At 34.5% G+C, this 24,749-nt stretch overlaps 1 protein-coding gene across 1 annotated transcript in view; it reads left to right on the forward strand.

The window, feature by feature from the left end:
- The window catches only part of btbd11a (BTB (POZ) domain containing 11a), a 131,198-nt gene that overhangs the window by 73,252 nt on the left and 33,197 nt on the right, over nt 1-24,749 (forward strand). The window contains exon 2 of the mRNA XM_016244953.1: nt 19,966-20,115. Within this exon, the coding sequence (XP_016100439.1) occupies nt 19,966-20,115 (150 nt within the window). The remainder of the gene's footprint in view (nt 1-19,965; nt 20,116-24,749) is intronic.

The following is a 24,749-nucleotide window of genomic DNA, read 5'->3' on the forward strand; positions in this document are numbered from 1 at the left end:
GGAACTGACTGAGTCAAAGTTCTTACCTTGTCAGTGTGGCAATACAAAAACACTCAGACAAAATTAGATTAATTTATGCCACAGCAGTAAACAAGGTGCACATGGTGCCAGATACATTTGCATTTCTATGAGGATTTGGGGAGTAATTCAAAGCCAGAAAGTTTCAGTTATGGAGTAAATCGCACCAACTATGTTCACAATGTTTGGGGTTGACAATATAAAATTTTTGCTGATGCCTATAAAATGATAATTATTTTCATATTATGACTAATAACCGATAAATGACCATATTAATATTCTGTTATATTTGTCTAAATAAATTAAGAAGAGATATAAATTATTTAAAACACAGTGGAGAGAGTACAATTCCAACTAACACCGATAATCCAATAATTACAGTATTTTCATGTTATGATTTATATGACTGATAAATAGCTGTTTGTAGTCTATGCATATACTATTTTGTCTAAATAAATAAAATATAGATATAAATTAATTTTAAAAAAACTGCACAATTCTGGCTGATACAGATAATCCAATAATGACAGTATTTTATTATAATGTATAATCAATCAATAGTGTTTATAGTCTATAAATATACTGTTTGACTAAATAAATAAAAAATGGAGATAAATGAATAAACAAAAATAGATTTACAATTCTGGCTGATACCGATAATCCGAAAATCATTTTCATGTTATGACTGAACCAATAAATAGACGATATTCAAATTCTGTTCCATTTTGTCTAAATAAATTAAAATACATATAAATTAATTAAAACAATAGATATTACAGCTCTTGTTGATATTGATAATACGATAATTACAGTATTTTCATATTATGACTTATAATATAATAGCTGTTGTATTTACTATTTTGTCTAAAAAATTAAAAATACATATAAATTAGTAAAATAATAGATATTACAATTGTGGCTGATACCGATAATCTGATAATTCCAGTATTTTCATTTTATGGTTTATAAACGATAAATAGCTGTTCTATAAATAAATTCTGGTCTATAAATATACTATTGTCTAAATAAACACTAAGTGCTACAAATGCATTTAGGTATCTCAACAATGCATATACAGTATGAAAAATAAATATTAATTTTGTCAAAGATTATGTATGAATGCGCAATTAAATATTCGGTATAGACTCTTACCGATAAATTTAATAAATAAATAAAAACTCTAATATTGGCCAGTTACTGACATGTTACTAATATTTTGTGCTTTGCACTGTAAAACAGGACTGATAACTGGATACTGTTACTATGTGAATGTAGTCACTTTTAAAAGCAGTCTCATTTTTAAAACCAAGATGAGGTCACTTAGCAGGGTGGTCCTTTCTTTTCCCCCTGGCCTGGCGTTTTCCTAGTTCTTCTCATGTTCTTGACCCAAATCAGTCATATTGCATGGTAAACATTCCCGTCAGTGCTTTCCTGGCTCCCTGGGTTGTATCTGCAGGGTTAGAGCAGAAAAACTGCAGCTTGTTTTCTCACCGACATAATTACTGTCACCACAAAATGAGAGCGCGTATGCACCAGGCTGTTTACATCACTCAGGAGAACGCAGGATGCAGGGGTCCGAGCCCAGAGGCTCTGGGTCACGGCCAGATTCTGATCGGTAAGGTTAAGAATTGATGAAGATCGCCCCCTAAGTGCCAGACAGAACCGGAGGCTAACAGCAGAGGAGCGTCTGTGTCTCTCCAGTGTGGTCTGCCGTGTTTGTTTTGTAATCAGTTTTAAAACTCTGCCTGGTGTCTCTGATTTGTCAGTCCTGGAGAAAGTGGGCCACCGGCTCCCACAGCCTCTGCTGGAGCTGTCACCGCTACACCAGTGAGCATCAAACTATCAAAGCGCAGTGAGAGTTTGGAATGTCCTCCAAAGTTGGAGAGTGACATTTATGGACATTCAGATGATAGGTGATATTTTAATGTTCTGCACTTATGGGTGTTTCATTTGCAAGCTTTCCATTTATGACAACCAGTTGCAGAAAAAAATTACAGATTTGATTTTATTCAACAAATAGTTATACCAAAAACATGGTTTTTAATTTGTTGATGGTCAGAAGATTTGGGTCAAATTTAGAATGTATAATTTTCCTTGCAATTCATGATGTCGAATGCAGATGATTGAATTCCATTGGTGGATGTTGAATTTGTTTTCAAAGAAATTTAACAGCTGCAGATGAATTAGCAATGAATTTTAGAATATATTTTAACTAATTAGTGTTGTAGATTGTACTGTACAGTGTTGTAGATTAAGAGTACTGTACAATTAATGTACTGTACATACTGTAGTATATTACATATAATATAATTGAAACAATACATTTCTACAATACTACAATTCATAACTTTGCTTTGGTAGGATATTTTTTTATGTTCTCCAAGGTTCTCCAAATAATCCTTATTTGATTCAAACATAATAATAATAATGTTAAATATTATTACAGTATAATAATTATTTTAATTATTTATTATTTTCATAATAATTTGTAAATATTTAATTATTATAATAACAATTTATGTTATTTAAATAACTGTTTTCTGTTGTAGTATATTTTGAAATGTAACTTATTCCTGTGCTGATTTGATGCTTAGGAAATATGTATTTTTATTATCAGTGTTAAAGTAGTTGTGCTGCTTAATATTTGTGTATATTTGATACATTTTTCAGGATTCTTTGATATATGTAGAAAGTTTAAAAGAACAGCATGTAACAATGTAAAAGTCTTTTTCACTTTTGATCAATTTAATGTTTCCTTGCTGAATAATTTTTTTTTTAACTCTATAAGATAATTACTGGCATCCAAAGTTTTAGCATTTTATCAGCTATTTATGTTATGCAATATTTACATTTTAGAATATAAGAAAATTCCATAGTCTGGCTGTCTGTAGTCTCCTATTGATGACTATGAAAAAGTTGTTTCCTCTTTTTCTCTCCTTTTCTGTATTTTATTTAGTCTTGTACCTGCTCTTTTTCTCTCTCATCACACTCTCTAATTCATATCAAATGGAGTGGAGTAGGTCGACCTGTCAAACGAGCTCAACTCCCTGCAATAATTAAACCGAGTGTTGCTTGCCCGTGGCAGAACTTGCTGGAACCTGCTTGGATGGTGGAAAACCGAGAGGGAAATGTATGTGCAGTGACACAGAGGAATTAGACCAGATGAAGGAGCGTTTCAGATAGGGAAACACACTCGGCTCGGTTTAACTGTACATTCACCTCTCTTCAACTCTGAGTGTTCCTCTGCTGTTAGAATTGCCTGAATGTTCTGTATTCTCTGTTTGCATCAGCACTTTCCAAAGAAAGAAAGAAAGAAAGAAAGAAAATAATTCATGCCGAGGTCTGGGTTAGAGTCTAATTTCGGATTATAATGAAGGTGTTTAACTCTCAAGTCGTGTCTTTTCATATGTGAATCTTAATTTAGCGCTACTTTCATCTCATACGCAGCAGGGAACAAACCAAACAAGGGAAGAAAATGCAATTTTCTAGTGAAGACTTTGACTCTTAACCCGCTTTTTCTACTAGATGCATTCTGTACTCTTTTTTTTGGGGGGGGGGGCTTTTTTTGAGTTCATCAGAATTTGTCTTTAGAAACGTTTCACCCCAGAGGTGTTTCGGTTTGCCTTTCTCTAAGCTGTTGACTAGGGCATGATGAAACCTGTGACTGTGACACCCTATCCAGGATCCGTGACTTCAAGGACATTTTTGCTGCCAGACAAATTGGAGTAAATGTCAGTGGAGAAACATTAATTGCTGCCTAAAGGTTAGGTTAATTTCCACATGTTCGGGCATGTTTTATGGTATTTTCAGAGGATTTTGGACCACACCTATGCATTTATTCTGTGTAATATGTCTGGGATTAAGGCAAAAGCCATGTTGTGTCGTAAAGGTTCGTTATGTAATGTTATGGTTCATTTCCTAATTGTAGAACACCAAGACCGTGGGAAAACCAACAAAGCAGCATTCTAGTCCTGTATCACACCTACCGGTAGATGGTTGTTTGCTTCACTATGGGTGGGCACCTCTAACTTAGGACTGGTTTTATACCAGAATTGAAATTTTAGGTTTCGTTATATATTTAGTATAGTTTAATTCCTTTTATTTTTTCTTTATTAAAATATTTTTACACCGTTATTTACTTCACTATTGGTGTGAACGTCTAACGTGGGACTGATATCATACCCAGTTGAAATTTCAAAAGAAAATATTCTGTTTTCTTATATATTTCATACTTTTTCTTTATTGTTTTTTTTTACAGAAATGAATTCATAGTACTGTTGAAATAAATACACACAAAATGAAGACTAATGTCAGTAGCCTAAAACCTATTTCACTTGGAGTAGGGTCTCCTTATGGAGGCAGCCATTTTGAGATCACATGACCTTGTAATCCACTTATTATCAAACACTTGCAAAATAGTGTATTCTTACACTCTAATAGTGTATCGATACAGCGCTAAAAGTAACTGAATGTTGCGTTTGCATGACATCCACACCACTAGGTGTCAGTATTAGTCCAAGGCGACTGTTGTAGCAACCAGTGCAATAAACTGCAAATGTACTAAGTGTGAAATAAAATTTCAATGTGCGTCTGAACTTGCATAATGTCTGAGTATGTACTATTTTTACTACATTTGCGGAGGAACAAACTTCACAACCCTTAAAAAGTAGACTTATGTTTTATATAGTATGAATGTGTGTAGCATGAATGAAATTGTCATGTGACTTCAATTGCATTGCTTCACTGCCCTTTATTGAACCCCTCTCCTGTGGCTTTTATATGCAAATTAGATTGAAATCTTTGCAGAAGTAGTAGGTCATCCAGGTACTTTTTGCCCTATGGTTTTATGTATGCTATATGAATTCAGTTTTTCACCTACTGTACAGGGAGGTAGGCATATTCAGATGCGGGGAATGTTGTTTTATTTTATAGGCTACTTACCAGTGCTAACTGTTTCTCAGACACTTGACAAACTTTCTTTGTTGCCAAAGGCAAAACTGAATAACTGTCTGTGTGTTTCTATTTTAAGTCTGTAGGTGGAATGTATGTTTTCTCATTGACTGCATGCATTAACCCTCGGTATGAGTAGATGATGGTGTGTGTGTGTGGCTGTGTGAGCTTCATGCTCACAGCAGATATTTGAAGAAGACTGGGCTCTAAGTCTTCTCACAAATGTGAATATAGCTCAGTTTTCTGGCCTCGTGTTTGTGGCTCTTCTTCCATGTTCTGCGGACATATGGCCACCATCTGCTTGGGCCTGGGTACACATGCTGGGCCCCAAGCAGGGGCCTCTGGGTCATGTTAACCCATAAGACGGACCATCACACCAGCAGGATGAACAGAATTTCAATTTGAACACAGAATAAAGTCATGTTTAGTAATACACCTCGGCTGATTTGAGTATAATATAGCCATTTGATAGTCCTTGTTCTAGTTTCTTTAATGTAGAAAGCCTCAGTTTCACAAGGACTATACATTTGAAGTTTGTTTTGGCCTGGTCAGGTTTGAGAAATATTAAGAATTAAAGCAAAAGTACAGGAGAAAGCAGACTAGCTTTTGTGAAATAAATAAAAGCCATTGTTTTATCATATTCCTCCCATGACTTTTTGGTCTTACGTAACTCTCTGTCACTGTCTGCCTCTGTACAATTCTCCCCATCATCTCCGTCCTTACCTTCTGTCCCTGTAAAGCAGATAAAAAGCATGTGAAGAGAGTTGTGAATAGGTCACTGAGTCTGGCTTCGCCAGTGGCTTTGAAATTTTTGCTTGCTCCCAACAGTGACTGACTGACACCAAGGCTTGAGGGCCAAAAAGCGTTTACGTCATGACCCCGTCCAGATCACATTTTACATGCACTTTGCAGCTTGTTGCTCACAAAGGGTTAATTAGCCAAACTATTTTATGTCTGCATAAAACATCTGTGTATACAAGCCACCTTGACTATATATTTGCCACATCGTTCTACTTCTAATAGAAATAAAATTTACATAAATACAATTTAATTATAATATAATTTATATGCGATTTGTAAAAAATTTAATTGATGTAAAATTATAATTTACCATTTTAAAAATAGTCATACATTTATATGTAAAAATTATATAAAGTATAATTAATAATTATATAAATAATTATTATCATTATGATCATTAAATGCAATAAATTTATAATTATATTACATTTTTATAGAGTATTTTATAAAATTTTAATATTATATATATATATATATATATATATATATATATACGTATAATTCCTTGACTTTCCTCTGTGTGTGGTGGCTCTTGATGCCTTGACCCCAGCCTCAGTCCATTCCTTGTGAAGTTCACTCAAATTCTTGAATCGATTTTGCTTGACAATCCTCATAAGGCTGCAGTTCTCTCGGTTGGTTGTGCATCTTTTTCTTCCACACTTTTTCCTTCCACTCAACTTTCTGTTAACATGCTTGGATACAGCACTCTGTGAACAGCCAGCTTCTTTGGCAATGAATGTTTGTGGCTTACCCTCCTTGTGAAGGGTGTCAATGATTGTCTTCTGGACAACTGTCAGATCAGCAGTCTTCCCCATGATTGTGTAGCCTAGTGAACCAAACTGAGAGACCATTTTGAAGGCTCAGGAAATACTATTTACTATACTATATACAGTGCCGTAAAAAAGGTTTTTGCCCCCTTCCTGTTTTGTTTATTTTTTGCATATTTGTCACACGTAAAAGATTCAGATAATCAAACCAATTTTAATATTACGCAAAGATAATGCAAGTAAATACAAAATGCAGTTTTTAAATCATAATTTCAAAACTGCAGTTTGATTTTACTCAGGTTATCTTTGTGTAATATTAAAATTTGTTTGATGATCTGAATCTTTTGTGTGACAAATATGCAAACAATTAAAAAAACAGGAAGGGGGCAAAAACTTTTTCACACCACTGTATATAATAATAATAAAAAGTATATTTATTATGTATATATAAACACACACATACAGCATATATTTTGAAAATATTTACATGTATTTACATCAAATGTATATTATGTATAAATATATTTAATATATAAACGTAACATTTTTCTTAAATATATACATGCATGTGTGTGTATTTATATATACTTAATAAATATAAAAAGTACACACACATATATTATGTAAACAAAAACTTTTATTTTGGATGCGATTAATCGCGATCAATCATTTGACAGCACTAATTTTAACTTTGTTATTTAAATTGTATTTTTACACCAATTTTATTTTTTATTAAATAACATTTTGAAAATGAAAAAAGTTAAAAAGGTAAAACTGACAAAATTACAATTTAAATGAAATATAATTAATCATTATATATATCAAAATTAATTATATGTTATTAAAATATATACATGCATGTGTGTGTATTTATATATACTTAATAAATATAAAAAGTACACACACATATATTATGTAAACAAAAACTTTTATTTTGGATGCGATTAATCGCGATCAATCATTTGACAGCACTAATTTTAACTTTGTTATTTAAATTGTATTTTTACACCAATTTTATTTTTTATTAAATAACATTTTGAAAATGAAAAAAGTTAAAAAGGTAAAATTGACAAAATTACAATTTAAATGAAATATAATTAATCATTATATATATCAAAATTAATTATATGTTATTAAACAAATGACAACATTTGAATTTAAATAGAATATAAGTATTAATTAAATAAAATTGGACTTTATTTACACTTGTGCATATCATACCAACCTCAAAGACTCAAACATTGATGCTGTATTGAAATCAGTCAGTGGGCAGCATCTTGTGTGAGTTTTGCATGCTGACAAATTGAAATTGTAAATGTTTTCTTGCACAACATGTTTCTGTGATACATTTTGGTATGTAAAATGCTGTTATTTTACATTTGAACCCTTGTTTAGCATTAAAAAAAGTTTTTAATTGCTTTTACAACTGGTTTGATGTAGTGGGTCCCTGAAGGCTAAAGACCAGTCAGATGTGTGTTGTACAAATGTAGTCATCAGATATGAACCGTGGACCATGTAGGGGGACAAAAGGAGGGCCTGAAGATATGAGTATTTTGTCTGTTTATTTATTTATTTTTTGATTGGTTGGTTTTGACTCCGTGTCTTCTGCCGTGATGAGTCAGGGAGCACAGATGGAGAGCAGGAGCATGCTGCAAAGCAGCATGGGACTTTCTTTTGATCCTATTATATGATGTGAACAGTGTTAATTATTTGGAGAGTGCCGGTCTGTTGGGGTTATTTGTAATATTTGTGCTAAAATAACCTTTGCAGTTGACTGAAGACCTTTAGCTGACTATGTGAATATGAGTGTTTTGTGTAGTAGTCTTCATGGACAGAAGTGCAGTAAAGTGCATTTTTATAACTAAAAACATGATTCTAGTACCTTATAGCTAATTTTTTCAGCAGCTAGACGGTAGTTCCTTTCTAAACAGTAACTTTCAAAGTAATGAGCTAATTTTTTTATTTAGTTTCAGTGTAGCGTGACAAAGACAGTATTTTTTTTGTCAAATTTACAACCGAGCAAACTGAAGTAGCAGTCAGATACACTCTACAAGAATGCCCTTTCTCTCTCCCTCATATTGGGAAGTCAGATTAATTTGATCATTCCAACGTTTCAGTTAAATGAAACCGTTATTGTGTAAGATCTCGTCACCCTGCAGAATCCCGTCCCTTCCTTAATGCTTGATTGTTTTATCAAAAGAGCTTTGATTAACTAAGCTGACGAAAGACCAACTTAAAAAAAAAAAAAAAAGATATGTTTCATTTGTCCAGTTTCAGTTTCATTAATATAGTGTAATATGTCATTTGAAAACATGTTTTCAAGATTTTCATGACTGAATACGTGGTGAAGAGATTTTACAGATTTGTTGACCTCTTTAAAAGGTCCAAAGAGAGTAATATATTGCATGTTACCAATTTTATTATGTCATTAATATTTTGTGTGAATTATATGTTTAAATTATGTATATAAATTATATCATTTTGTAGTTATGTAATAAAAAGTAATTTACTCCTTAAATAGCTCAATTTTAGTTGCTTCATTGTAGTGTAGCTAACTGCTTTTTGCAATGATTGACTGTAGAACTACTTTACTTTATTAGTAGCTTGTAGCTTGGGAAGCTACAGTTTCTAAGCAACACTGCAGCACACATGCTTATTACTGTGGCAAAGTGACGTTTCCTTGTGACTTCCATTGCCAGAGACAGAGAGTGAGCACAAACCACTTGGGTTTTGTGCACTAGAAAGAACCTTTACCCTGGTAAAACATTCCTGCTTGTGGGATATGAACTCTGTCCTATCAAAACCCATGCCCACAAGTGAGTTATTAATGGGTTAATGTGGAAATGGAATTGAAACACTTCCCCAACAGAATTAAATGTCATCCAGTGATAAAACTCTTGGCCAGAATCTCTGTGGTTTGGAAATTCAGTGTCCTTTTCCTAAAAGTAATCTCATCTGTCAATCATCATTCATATAGAGGCTGTGTCCGGGTCAATGTCACTCAATCCTCTTACAGTCCCAGCATGCTTTTCACACAGTCTCAAGGCAAACAATATTTTGTACACATTCTTTTATTGCCAAAAAATTATGAAAAATATTCTATTTGTGTTAGAAAATGTGTTTGAGGTCTCACTCATGGAACTCAAAGCGATCATTTCTTCACCAATTTTACAAAGATATTTAAAAGTATATTACAAATAAAAAAGATATTGATATGTATGTATTTTAAAATATATTTACATAAATGTATTTTTGATAAGTTTAAGTTTACCTAAATAAGTAAGTTTACCTTATTTCCTAATATTTTGGCCATTTTTATACACTGTAAGAAAACAAAAAGTAGAAAAACAGAAATGTTACTCTTAATTTTCTGGCAAAGTAAAACACCTGTGAAGAAACAATAGAGAAAATAATAACAGAGTGTATAATTGGCTTTTTTTTTTTTTACAGACTTTTCTATTTCAATTGAAATATTTTATGGACTAAATGAATTTTTAAGACAAAATAACTTTTTGCCCCTTGATCTCAAGTTTAAATTAAATATATTTTCATACTAAAAAAATACATGACTGTAGGCCACACTGCATACATTTAGCATCTTTATTTAATTAAATAACACTTTGTTTTCTTACTTTGTGCTTTAAGAAAGTTTTAAGCCTTGATTGTTTATTACCTCAAAATACATTGACCTTTACATCTTTGGCACCAGAGGTATAGGCCAATTTGGAGTAGACGTCACAGTTACGTCACTTGCAGCTGCGCGCGCATAGTGGTTGCAGAAAAACACTGTGAACAAGTGGAGGTGAATGTGTAAAATCCATGGAATAAAAGAAAAAATATTTTTGTGCCTTTTGATGTCAAGATCGGAATGCAAATAATTTTTATAGAATACTGTCGTCATTTGAAGCTAAACGCAGACGTTTAAATGGACATACTATGGATGAAAACTGCTATGATTACTCTACTTTTAAAGCATAAATTCGATTTAAACAATAGATCTACATAATATTCACATATGCTGTTCATAGGGGACGTATTGTATTAGCCCTACAGTTACAGCATGAAATATTATTTAAACCTTACTATTAGAAATATTATTTAAACCTTACTATTAAAATTTTTACATAACATTTATTTACTTTATCTCACAATTCTGACTTTTTTTTCTCGCAAATGCAAGTTTATATCTCCTAATTCGGACTTTATAACTCGACTTAACTCAAAAATAGTGAGTTTGTCAAATCTGAGGGAAAAAAGCCAGAAGAGCCCAGGGGAAAAGAGAGAATGATGAGTTGTTTTTCCTTATTAGAATTGTGAGATATAATCTCGGAATTGCGAGAATAAAGTCATAATTTTGAAATATAAAATCAAATTTACCTTTTTTTATTACTTTATTCCATGGCTCCATAGACTGCTGCTTGAAAACCGAAAGCCTCCAGATAGGCTCCGCCCACAAAAAATGTCACCCCTGTTTAGGATCTCTAAGACTATCGCACTCTCTAATGTCAATTTCGTTGAATAACAGTGCTTATCGCTGGGTGACAAGCTCTTGTAATACTGTATGTGTAGAACATTTTGAAAATTACATCTAATCAATATAATTTATAATCTTTTTAAACCTAACTATTTTGTACCGTATCCGTGAAATTCTCTAGCTGTAAAGGCTATCTCTCCCGGGTTTTCTGCAACCATGATGCGCGCGCATCCTGAATGTTTACAAACCGATAATTGGTCTATAAGAAGTGAATTTTCAGGTTTGCATTAACACTAGAACCGCCAGGGATCGCTGTATACCTAAAAGTGCCAGCGGGTAAATTTGACCCACGCACATGACAGCTGTTTTTGAATGGCTAAAGAACATATTATTTCACTGTATTATGCTACTGTCTTCACAAAGAAGTGTCGAGTCATGAAATGATTATGTCTAGTCATCAACTATATTTTTGTCCTGTTGTTTTATGTTCAAGGCTTTTTTATGAAGGCTACACTAGTCTCTTTACATAATGGTCAATATTAAGCTAAACAAGTCTGCACTGACAACGGGAATTAGAAGGACGTAAATACATATTTGGGTGGTGTAATAGGCTATTATATTACAATGTCATTAATCAATATATTAAGATAACCTATGTTATTTAAATTACTAAAACAGCCTATAGACAATAATGAGCAATAATAGGCCTAATTCACCACACTGAATTTGCGATGACAAATTCAAGCGCACAGCTTCACCTAATTAATTATTAATTTGTTTAGTTATATCATTTATAATTTGAATTATATAAGAAGAACACCAATAAACTTAGGGTAATCAAAAAAAAAAAGGTTTTATTCATTACATCAGATCAAATAGCAACACAGACGCTAACAATAAACGATAGAAATGGCAAAAATTAAATAATTAATCCAAATTTTGAACAATTATGAGTAACATTAGGATAAAACGTTTGAATATGATATATTGATCGCCGTCAGATGCTGAGCCGACAGGGCACTTTACTTATCTCCCCACCATCAGACTCTCCATCGCTCATGGCATTTAGTGCTTCTTATACCTCTTCAGCATTCATAAATCGCCTTCTTTTACTCATTTTGTCTTTATTTATGAAAATGATATCCACTAATTCAGTGAGTGAAAGGCGTTGCCTAGCAATGTACTATGTTAAAACATAAGCGGCACGAAAATGACAGCGCCAACATACAGACGTTAACAATAAACGATAGAAATGGCAAAAATTAAATAATTAATCCAAATTTTGAACAATTATGCGTAACATTAGGATAAAAGGTTTGAATATGATATATTGATCGCCGTCAGATGCTGAGCCGACAGGGCGCTTTACTTATCTCCCCACCATCAGACTCTCCATCGCTCATGGCATTTAGTGCTTCTTATACCTCTTCAGCATTCATAAATCGCCTTCTTTTACTCATTTTGTCTTTATTTATGAAACTGATAACCACTAATTCAGTTAGTGAAAGGCATTGCCTAGCAATGTACTATGTTAAAACATAAGCGGCACGAAAATGACAGCGCCAACATACAGGCATTATATAGCAGGTAAATTTGACCCGCTGGCGCTTAAAGGTATAAATGCCCCATTTTTTGATCTGGTTTTATCTAAACAGTTTTTAACAACAGGGGATTGTAAATCACACAATTTTAGTAAAAGTCAGTGACTGGGAGACTTAAATGTTTTATTAAAAATCTTTTATGTACGTTTTAAAAACAGTTCTAGTGTTAAAAAAAAAAGTTTACTAATTGAGCTCTCAGAATACAGTGCCAGTAAGTATCACGGCCCTCATTAAAATCTCCCTGTGTCCCTTGTTGATCATATTGCTTCAAGCTGATGTAAAATGTCAGAACGGCAAAATGTTACCCGTACCCGCCGCAGCTGTGGACCAGTGTGTGTTATGAAGAAGGGGGCATTCACCTCGGTTGTCATGGTGAAGGAGAATTCGGACAGCTTGAGCAGTATTTGAATGATTTAGCACTCTAGGCATAATCCTGTCTGTCTCAACATTTGAACTCTGATTGTCCATAATGATATTTATTCAGCATATAGTTATTTTTTGATACCTAGGCAATGGATAGTGCATTGATTTGCAGCTGCTGCCTTTATTATATGATCAATGCAGTATATTGTTTGCAGCATATTTCGTGATTGCAAGATTGAAAGGTTTTCCTCTAATGTGAGATGAACCAACCCCAATTTCTACATAATATTTATGCAAGTCAAAAGGGCAGCACTGTATGACCCACTTTTTGTAAGAACTGACCAGAGACAGAGAAGTGTTTAGTGGTCGGTAACCAAATGGAAGACTTTTTTTTTTTTTTAAACAATTCTGCAGTCTTTGAAAGCTTTTTTACTTTTATATGACTACTGTTGTGCAGAATTAATGTAACAATGAACTACAGATGATTTTAGCAGTTCATAAAGTTATCTAAACATATCTAAACCTTATTATTGAGGTATCAGTAGATTTAAACTAAATGGATAGTTTAGCAGAACTGCATCTGCATTCATTTACAGTAATTTAGCAACATTTGGCCGCATACATTTTGACACAAAATTGGTGTTTACTAACCATGTTTTAAATGGTTCAAACAATTGAGAATTTAGAACGCATGTTTATCATCTGCTCTCCCTCATCAGAGTTTATCAGTTTTACTGAGGCACCGAAAAGTTTTACTGGGATTCATGCTACAGTCTATATATTTTACATGCATGAGCTTGAAACATGCCCACATTTTTATTGTATAAAGTTTCTAACTTTTCAGATGTTCTTTCCATATAATGCTTTTAATGCATGACTCAGATGGAAATGTCAAACTGTCATGTTGAATGGCAATAAATAGACATGTTCTGAATATTTTAAAGATGTTATAAACTCAAGTGCTCTTGCATACGAGACCCACTTATCTTATATCTTCAGGGTTTTTCTTATCCTGAATGCAACATTTTGGAGGCAAACACACCCTCAGGTAATATTTTGGGAGGTACAGTCACAGGCCACCTAAAATTGTTGTTTTTTTCCCGTATGCGCCCACCTCCAAATCCAGCACATCCCCACAACCCCTGCTCTCTTTCCACCAATCATGCGGCTGCTGGATAGCTCTGCCCTGTTGCTATGGAGACTTGGCTGTTAATATTCCGTACAAGTCTCACTCTGATAAGAGACCGGCTGTGCACCATAGAGAAATCGATGGGACTTTCCTCAGCAAATATACAGCAGTGCAGCAAGGGAGAAAAAAAAGGGAAATTGAAAGCGAGCTAAAGAGTTTTGTTGTCTTTTTTTGTGACAGGGCTGGTTCCCTTGCCGAGTCGCAATTGAACGGTTCCCTCTGTAGGATACTTTAATTAAGTTACTGGAACAAAGCTACTCCGAACCCCTTTGAAATTTAGAACAATTGTGTCAAATTTCAATTTTATATGTTCTGCAAAGTTTGATTGTCTGTCGTGGAATTAATCTGTATTCCTGATATTCCGTGACTCCGGTAACAAAGCGTGTCGGAATGAAGATTTATTTATTTTTTTGCCAATACCTTATCACTTCAACAGCTGCAGGAAATCAAAACAAAGTGTCTGAGTGTGCACTCGGGAGAAGAAGTGTGTTTCTGTCACCGGAAAAGAATGGGACATTGATTGTAGATCTAATCATTCAGTGCAGAGCTGACGGGGGATTTCAGGCAAGCTAGAATATACCACATTTCTCCATCCTGGCAGAACCGCCACTTACAGGCAAGCCATGAAAGGGAACAATCTATTGTTGTGCGAAAACTGTGGGAAAACTCAATTGGCTGTTGTGCACATATGCAAATCTAATGTATACCCTCCGCCCCATTTGTTAGGTATGAGACTACATTGAAAATCTGGCTTTAAAAATGTAATTTTATCTTAAACTGAAATTATTTCAATTTTGACAAAAAAATTTTTTTACAAAAAAAGCATTGTGAAGTAAAATGAAAAAGAGATTTTGCACTGTTTCTAGGTCACTAATCAAATAAGTGATGTGTGAAATTGATTGTGTGAACTTGATTGTACAGATGGTAAGATGATCTTCCACTGAACCTCAAGATGCTCTTTAGATTATCTCAAATCATGCTGGAGAACATGATCATCTGGTTTTACACAAACTTGTGGAGTATATGCAGCTCGAGTGCTGCTATTATTAAAGCAAAACCAAGGCACATTAAATTCTAGGACATTCATAGTCATTTTTACTCAAGTAATAATGTAATTTGTAATGCAAATGAGAAGAAAAATGACATCCAAAATAGAAGCATTTTTACTATGGTCTCAGACACTGTTTATGGTGCCACTCAAAGACTTAATGTTAATGTCTTAATGCATCTATTTGTAGTATTTTCAGTGTAATGCAGCTTGAAACCAGCATCAGCATATGAATAATCTATTTTGGCATTTAGCTAATATAATTTACCTGCACTTATAGTGTTCATTTTGCTTCCATCTGGTTGGCTGACATTGTGTTCCTCTCGATTTCCTTATAAAGAAATAAATTGGCTCTTTAAGAAGTGACAGATGTAGCGGCAGCGGGGGATGATGTGATAGTCTGTCGAAGTTCTGGGTTTACGATCAATGTTGAGGCGTCCAAGTCATTTTTGGATATCGCTTAAATGCCACTGAAACCAGCAGAGAATTATGGGCCCATCATCATGGCAGTAATATTGCACATAATGACTGGTCCCCAAAGGCATACGTCTTATAGTCTTTTAATGAGATTTTAATGTCCATTAAAAGTATTCGCTCATTTACTGACTGAAGATGTCATTTTATCAGTCAGTTGTAGCTATTGTTATAAATGCAGATGTGCCTGTGCAAAGCATTTTTAATGAATGACTTATGTTGTCATCTCGTTGTCTGAATGGCTGCTGCTAAGGCTAGCTGTCACTTTTTGTTACATAAAGTATTTTTAAAAAATATTTCAACTTTTCTTGCATAGGAAAAACAATGCAGTCTCAAAAGAACACTTGTGACAATTTACCCCGGTGTCCTTTTTTAATGAAAATTTTATTTTGTTAATCCACATTGCGTAAGGTGGACTTTTTTTGCAGGTACTTTAGCAGGATTAAGTATTTAATATTAGAAAAAGGGGAAAAATATTTTACTAGCCCATTTTTGACACAGGATATTGTCTTATTTTTGTGAATAAATTGGATTACAGAAGCACAGGATAACCTCTGAACTACGAGCAAGGTGGTATTCAGGTCAGTGAACAGCTTACAGTCAGAGAACTTTTTTTGATAAACTGAAGATTTGACTTGAACTCAGGCATATTCTTTGCAAATGTTTGTTTTGCCAGAAGTTTAATAAAAAAGGATATGCTCTGTCTTGGCTAACCAAGCGCCATGGACATGAGGACTGTAGGTATGTTGTTTAAAACAAGGATGTGGGGATTCAGGCTTAGAATTATAGGACACCGAAATGTCCATCAGCATGTATCCTGAAGATAAATTTTCCAGCTCAATCTCTTCAGGTGTCCATTAAGTATCAATTTACATGATGGTCTTTCAAAACAAGTGTGTCCTCTAATCTTGTGCAGAGAGTTTTCACACCGTTCCTGCGATGGAAGGCTCTCTGCGTTCCCTTCTCTTCCCCAGCTATGATTGAAGTGTCTAGCAGTGTTTGTACTGTATTATTTATGCCAGTCTTTCTGAAACTAAGTTTCTGCAAACCGTTCTTGAGTTGATGGCGTTCTTATGACTCAGTGTCCTCTGTACGAGTGTTCACTGTACAAGTATAAAGAAAGTTTCCTAGTTGTTAAAGCATTTTTTTATTATAAATATCATGCTAAGTAACATTTGGCGGGAAGTATTTTGCCACCATTTGGCCAAGGTCACCAATTTGAAGGGACCGTGGTCTCATTTTTCTCCTCCCACCCCCTTCACCTTTTAAGTTAACCCAATATCAAGCAAAGAAAAACACATTGCTGCAAATAAAAATAACCGTTACATCTCTCTCAGTAGGGAATACAAGTGCTGGAGAGAGATAACATGGTTGATACATGGTGGGGCTGCAAAGTTGGAGCGACGAGAATGTTCCACCTCACATTTGCGTGATTTTATCTGATTACATAAACATGCAGGGGAATTTTTAGCGTCTGTAATGACATGAAAAAGTTGATGTGCTGAGAGTATAGAGGGAGAGAGAGAAGAGTTTCAAGAGCAGGGAATGTTGATTGGGTGGAGGGGTCATAAAATATTGAGGCCTGTTTTTGTTTTTTTCCTCCCACCGGAGTGCATATTTTTGGCCCAAGCGAAAGAGCCATGAGAAGATTTCTAGAGATCAAAAACTGTCCATTTCTCTTCCCGTGGCATTCTGGGATTTATGGTTAGTGTTTTATTTAGCAGTTTTAGTTTGTCAGTTGTACCACCTGTTTATTATCAGAACATTTTACAGTAAAAACAGATTTTAAAAGCTCAGTTAGGTTGGTATATTATATTTTAGTGCTGAAGGCATTGATTAGCTTGTTCAGGTGTGTTTGATTAGGGTTGGAGCTGAACTCTGCAGGACTGCGGCTCTCTAGGACCGAACTTGCCTACCCCTGTCCTATGTCATTCAGTTTTATTAACTTACATAAGTGCCATCCCATAATGCATGTAACATTGTTACCATATTTTTTATGGGAAAGTTATGACAGCCACAGCTGTCAGGTTTTTGTTACAGTCAAAAACAGGTCAAGCAATCCCTTGTAACGTCCTGCGGATCCTGTTTTCGGATCTTCTCTCACCTCTCACTCAACATTACAAAAAACCTGCAGCAAAATACTGCAACTACTTTAACTGTTCTGGCTTGTACGATGTTCTGCAGTTTCATAAGGGCCCGCACACATGCAAACATTTACCCCTCACGCAGTGTTGCGGCACTCTTGTTAAAACTTCATCAGACGAGACAATCACCCAAAACAAAGCATTCCCTCGCTTGAACTCCCTTCAAAATTCCTTAAAAGCATCATGTCACCCATGAACAACATTGTGTCTCTTGATAAAGCATTCAGCTTGTCTCCCATCTGGCGAATATTGCACATCCTCCATTATGCATTAACTCACTGACCACAAAGAGATTCGCAGCAGCCAGAACTCGCTGTGCCAGGTCATTTTAATCATGGTGTTATGAAAACTTCATGAGTTTCTGTGTTTCTTTCCCTGTGTTGTCTTGTGCTAACAGCGTCATTCAATATACAACAGGATACAGGATATTTACCCACCTCTGGGAGACTGACAACACAAATCCCTTTAGATGAAAGTCAAGAGTATAACCTGCTTAAAATAGCTTCCTGATAGGCTGTTGCTGGTTTGTGTGCAGTGTTGGAAAATGTTACTGTTAAAAGTATCTTTGTTAAAGATTGTGCTTTTTGTTTAAAACTGGTAATGTTATTAGTATACTTTATCATTAAGGTTTAGTCAAAGTAATACATGTACAATAGGTTACTTTGTTAACCTAATTTTTTAGGTTAAAAGTTTTTTAGGTACTTTGTTAACCTAAACCTTTGTTTTATTAAACTCTTTTGAAATCACATTATGTACATGTTTCTAACACTGTTTTTATCTATTTTTATACAGTAGTTAGTTATGGTCCTCAAATTTGATTGGCTAAGTGACGTTCCAAGTGTGGTGAGATACAGTACAGTATAACAGTACTAAGAATTTTCCATTTTTGGATCACTACTGTCAGTAGGTCTTTATTAAGAAGTCATCGGAATCATTTACTCAGATGATTCATTCAAACAGATTCATTCAGAAACCATTAATGGGACTGCATTTATAAGTGATTCATTCAGAAGCACTGATGCATTCAGGATTAAATCATAGAGCTGCTTTTATGAGTGAGTCTTTTAATCATTTACACAACTGACTCAGTTCAGCACACTGATTAATTCTGGAATGGAAGAAGTCGCAGTCTTTATGAGCAAATCAATAACACTAATCCATAAGGAGTAAATTAGATAACTGCCTGTATGGTTGAGTCATTGAATCATTTATACAGCTAGTTCATTCAGCACACTGATTCATTCAGGAACAGAAAAAGTGGTGGTCTTTATGAATGAGTCATTGAATCGTTTTCTCAACCAGTTCATTAAAAACACTTATTCATCCAGGAACTAATTAGATGATTACCTTTATGAGTGAGTCATTGAATCAGTTTTTTTAAACTAATTCATTCATAAACACTGATACATTCAGAAATGAAACATTCCTTTTTTTATGAGTGAATTATTAAAATATTAATTCAAGAACACCACTACTGGGAGTTTTTAGGAGGTTCTGCTGTGGCAGAGCAAATATAGATTTCATAACTGTGTCTGAAATCTAAGTTACTCAATATTAACTAGTTTATTGATCTGTTGTATAAAAGCAATATCACCAAAGCAATATTGCTTAAATGTACTGTAGACTGACACACTGAAAAGCAAATGGCTTGGGATGTCTGAAAGACAAATAGTTACAGATATCACCCGTTAATTAATACCAGTTCGATATAGTCCCAACGTGTGAAACCTTTAGCTCAGACAGATAGCTGCTTGTCTGTCTTTATTCACCTGTGGCTGAGCTCAATATCCCATCTGTCGTTGCCTATTCTCCCGTTCAAACAAAAGCCTTGGCTGCAGCGCTGTTAAGTAATTTGATTAGGGTTATTGAATGAATATTAGATGACCAGGGCTCTAGCCAATACATGCTGCTGAACTCACCTGTGGGCGCGTGGCTTGTTGCAATTTGGAAAAAGGTCCAACACAAAAACAGCAGTTTAAATTGCTTCGGGGGTTGTTTGATTTGCCTCTCAAACAATGATAATGTCTTAACACTAAGCTCTCAAAGTCTCTTGGTCCCATTGCAAATGTTTTTATGTCTGGTTTTGGCTCGTTCACGTGTTTATTTATATTTGATTGTCTGTTCTTTGGCCCACAGGTGTATTGAGCCTGCCGGACAGTCTGAACTTGCACCGTGACCAGCAGCGAGCAGGGAAAACTGGAGAGGGCCATGCCTACAGCCAGGCTGAACTCCGCACCATTGAACAGTCCCTCCTGGCGACCCGCGTTGGGAGCATTGCAGAGCTCAGTAAGTTCTCATGCCGAGAAATGTGTGTTGGTGTGGTTATAGGTTCAACTGTAACCGTTCAAACATTTGGGGTTGGTAAGATTTTAAAAATTTGAATTTGAAATAAGTCTTTTATACTCACCAAGGCTGCATTTATTTGATCAAAAATGCTATATTGTGGAATATTGTGAAATATTACAATTTAGAATAATTGTCGTCTTTTTTAACATATTTAAAAATTTAATTTGTTCCTGTGATTGTAAAGCTACATTTTCAGCATCAATAACTCCAGTCTTCACTGTCACATGATCATTCAGAAATCATTATAATATACTGATTTGGTGCTCCATTATTAATAATAATGCTTATTATTATCAGTGTTGTGCTGCTGCTGCTAATTTTTATTAAAAAAAATTTGTAGAAACTGATACCATGATTTTTTTCTGGATTCTCTAGTGAATGAAAAAAATATTTTTTTTTTCATTCATTTGAAATGGAAAATGTCTTTCCTGTCACTTTTGAACTAATTATTAATTTAAAAAAAAATCATACTGACCCTAAACCTTTGAAGGGTACTGTAAATCCTCAGGAGAAAATGTCTTGTACTTTGTAAAAAGGTTTATTAGCAACTGCTTGTACATGTTGGTTACTCAAAATGTGCAGGTTTTATTAGGGGGAGGGACATTCTCATTCTAGAGAGCATTTGATTGGAGGAAAATCTGTGTAGTGCAGAATGAGTCATCAGTGTTTTTGGTCTGTTTTTCTGAGAAGAGAAAGAGTTTACATTTTTAATAATTTTTTTTTATCTGCTAAAAGCGAACATTGAGTCAATGTTTAAATTTTGTCAAAATATTTCTCCTGGGCCCTGTGAAATTTAGCAACGACCCTGGATTGGTGTCCGTTCTGTGTCAGGTCCCTGAGCTATTTAACATCTGGATGATCCACTGATTTAGCTGTTTTTAGTCTCTTGTGTGGGTGTATGAAGCCAGCGGTCAGCAGCTGAAAGGCCCTACCCTAACTGAGCGGGGTGTGCCTCCCTGTAGTGTCCACTGGACGGTCGTCAGCTTGAAACAGCTCTTTGTATATTTGTCTTGGTAATGGTGGTTAGCCTGTGTGTGGCAGTGAGTTTCAGAGCCTGTCCGTTCTGCATGCAGCCACGGTTATTTCATAATCATAGTGAACACAAACAACACCCAATAAGTCAAGATGCAAAAGAGAACACCATCATCCACACTGATTATGTCTCCTCAAGTGTGCCTGCCAAATGAATACATGTGACCCCACTGAGGAGGGGAAATTTGATGTGTGCAGAGGGACTTGAGTAAATTACAGAGAGCCAGTGACCCTTCTGTCACTCTAATCAACATTGCGTTCTGCTGGGAAACAGACTTAAGCAATGTGAAACAATAGAGCAAGCACTGCAACCAGGCTATTGCTTGCTTGTTTGGTTTATTTAATTGATTTTGATCACAAAAACCAAGAACATTTATGGGTCATATTTAGAACTATATATTAAATTTAGCTTTAAGACAAATTCTTAAGTAAGCAAAACTGTTTCACCTTAATACATAAATGTATATATAATCGTTTATATGAATTGTATATTTATTAGTATTTATTATCATATTTTAAACTAAAATAAAAAGAAATCGGACATTCCAGTTGATTAATGTATGCAATCATGTGTGTGTGTGTGTGTGTGTGTGTGTTTGTGTATTAAAAGCATTATATTACAGTATTTTTTTGTACACCACATTCTATTTTTTTAAATAGTGCTCAATACTCATTTATATTGAATACTAAATCGACCTAGACAGGCACAGCATATTAGGTGGATTATTTGGAAAGCTGCTGGGTATTTTTTACATTGCATGTATGAAGTATTAGCACAGATATGAGATTGCTGTCATAATGCAGCATTGGTGATGTAACCATGCAGAATATTAGCTGTTGTGCCAACAGATGAGGCATAATTATCAGATGTAATTGTCTTTTTCCTCCTTTCCAGCCTTGTGTACACAGTGCACAATAAGCATTTAAATATTGATTGCAAACCCTTCAAAAGCCACCTAATTGGCCGTTAACTAATTATGGCTCATTTTCACACTGTGTAACAAAATATAAAAGCCTGGATTATGCAATAGATTTTTTTGGTTGATGAAAAGTTCCCATGCATATTCATTTTCCTGTTGAATCATCTCAGTTTTGGCTATGTGAAATATCGTTTCTGTCTACTCTAATTATCTCACGGTGTCCTTATCACAGACCTATAACTGTCAGTGGGGTGTAATGCAAAACAGTACTTGTTAGTGAGTGGCCAGCATTTTTTATGAGCGTCCCAGCGTATCTCAGTATGAAACCACATACACCGCTGATGTTAAAAGTAAATTAACTAAGAAACATGATACACTGTGGGCAGTTAACAATGAGGACCACCCATTACAAACTCCACTTTGCTGAAGGCTTCTATATATATATATATATATATAGAAATGCTTTTGTCATAGTGATCACTAGTGTACCAGTGACAATCTAAGTAAACAAGCAATGTTTCCTGATGGGCTTGAGCCACCCGGAAACACACCAAGTGCCACTTCAGTATCAGAGCAGCTGTTAAATGCTAATTCACACTGCACCAACAGACACGTTTGCTGGGTTTTGTCGTGTTACCTCTGTCAGCATCTGTTGCTCTTGTTTTTGCGGTCGCAGATTGTCTGAGATGTGATGTACTGTAAACTGGTGATTTTCAACGTTGGTTGGTGTCTGCCAGTGTGGCGTAAATTAACCTTTAGAGTCATTTTAAGTCATTTATAAGTGAAAAATTAAAGAACAGAGAAAATTGGAAGTATAAAAAGACAGTGGTTATTCAATTAGGGGCACATTTGACTACATAGAATCCAATAAAACTTATAGAAATTAGTCTAATGTGCTGGTTTGGTACTCAAGAAAAAAAAAATTTATTATCAATGTTTAAAACAGTTGTGCTGCTTAATTTTTTTATGAAAACCAGGATACATTTTCTTCAAGATTGTGAATAGAAAGTTCAAAAGAAAAGCACTTATTTTTATTTTCATTTATTTATTTTGTATTTTGTAACATGTCTTTACTGTCACTTTTGAAGTTTTTTTTCTTAAAAGTCATACTTTCCCTTAAAGTTCTTCTCTAAAATAAAGAATGATCACTGATGTGATAATTAAACTTATTGTGAAAAGTTCAAAGTCATTTTTTAAATAGCTCTCTTTAACTTCAATGTGATTTAGGCTGTCCACCTCTTTTGTGAGAAATGAAGGGAAAAAATGAACAGCTCCAGTTTTTACAAAAGACACACCACTTGCTCTTTGGACTGCTTAATAACTGTAGTTAAGCAAAGTTTAGAAAAACTAAGTTTATGAATTTGCAAATGTGGATGCTCAGACATTTTTCTCAATTACTTTCTCTCTGTTTTTTAGGGCACCATGTCCTTTCAACCTGACATGTCTATCATTTCTTCACCACTTATTTCTACCTGCTGAGATACACAATTTCCCCTCTGACTCCTTGACAGCAGACTGTGGTACAAAAACACGGCTATTTGCCAAACACACAATCGCATACACAAGCTTACATGTACATTTAGACATACACAGCTCCTGCCAAGTTGATCATCTGTCTGAAAGCTTTCTGTCTAAAGGGCACATGCTCTGAACTTGACTTAATCCTTGTTCAAGCATTTTTGTTAGTAATCTAAATTATCAAACAGCACAAAGAGAAGATGCCTACTTGATGTTTTGGTGTAGAAAACAGATCATAAGACAGGAATAAATATGTCTCATCCTTTTTACAAGCTGAAGTATTCAGCCCTAAACACCAAAGAGCAAACTGTAAAAAAAAAAAAACCCAATGTGCAGTAGTCACCTTTCAATAATCGCTATTAAAAGGGCATTGTAATTTAACAATAGCTGGAAGAATTTATTCTAATTAGTTCGCCTTACTAGCCTGCACCTTATACAGAGCATTGTACATGACATGCAGATGATTCAAGTGCATTATTCCATCGCTGTCAGATTTAATGTAAGCCTCCTGACAGTTAAAGTTTGACAACACTCATATTGCAGATAACTGCAAACTCCGCCAATATGGCACATAATTGTGTTTGATTGTAGCGTAGTTAGTATAGCATACATCAGCATTAGCACATAGAAGAGCTGCTTTAGTTTAATTTACACTGTAAAATAATAAAATAATAAAAAATAATTTTGGCAGCTGTGGTTGCCAGAATAATTTTGTAAAAAATACAGAAAAACTGTAAACATTTACGGCCGTAAATTTGACAGTATAAAACTGTAATTTACAAACAAGAAAATTTGAATGTAAACCAGTAAATTCAACAATGCACACTGCTATTAAAATCTGTTTTGTACCTTTAACATATTGACAACCACCATCATAATGCAGGTGGTAAAAGAGAATCAAGAGAATCAAAGCTCATCACAAGTAGCTTCACCACAAGCAGAAGTATATACTAATATATAGAAGGTGCACAGAGTCATTCATGCAAACACAAAACACCATCATGGTAACACACATGATACTTAAATAATGCATTAAACTTTCATTAAACAACAGAAAATGTAACATAAAGCCCAAATATACATAACTAATAACAAAAACTATTT

The sequence above is a fragment of the Sinocyclocheilus grahami genome, unplaced genomic scaffold (genome assembly GCF_001515645.1).
Source record: "Sinocyclocheilus grahami isolate Dianchi unplaced genomic scaffold, SAMN03320097.WGS_v1.1 scaffold740.1, whole genome shotgun sequence".
In the NCBI taxonomy this organism is placed as follows: Eukaryota; Metazoa; Chordata; class Actinopteri; order Cypriniformes; family Cyprinidae; genus Sinocyclocheilus; species Sinocyclocheilus grahami.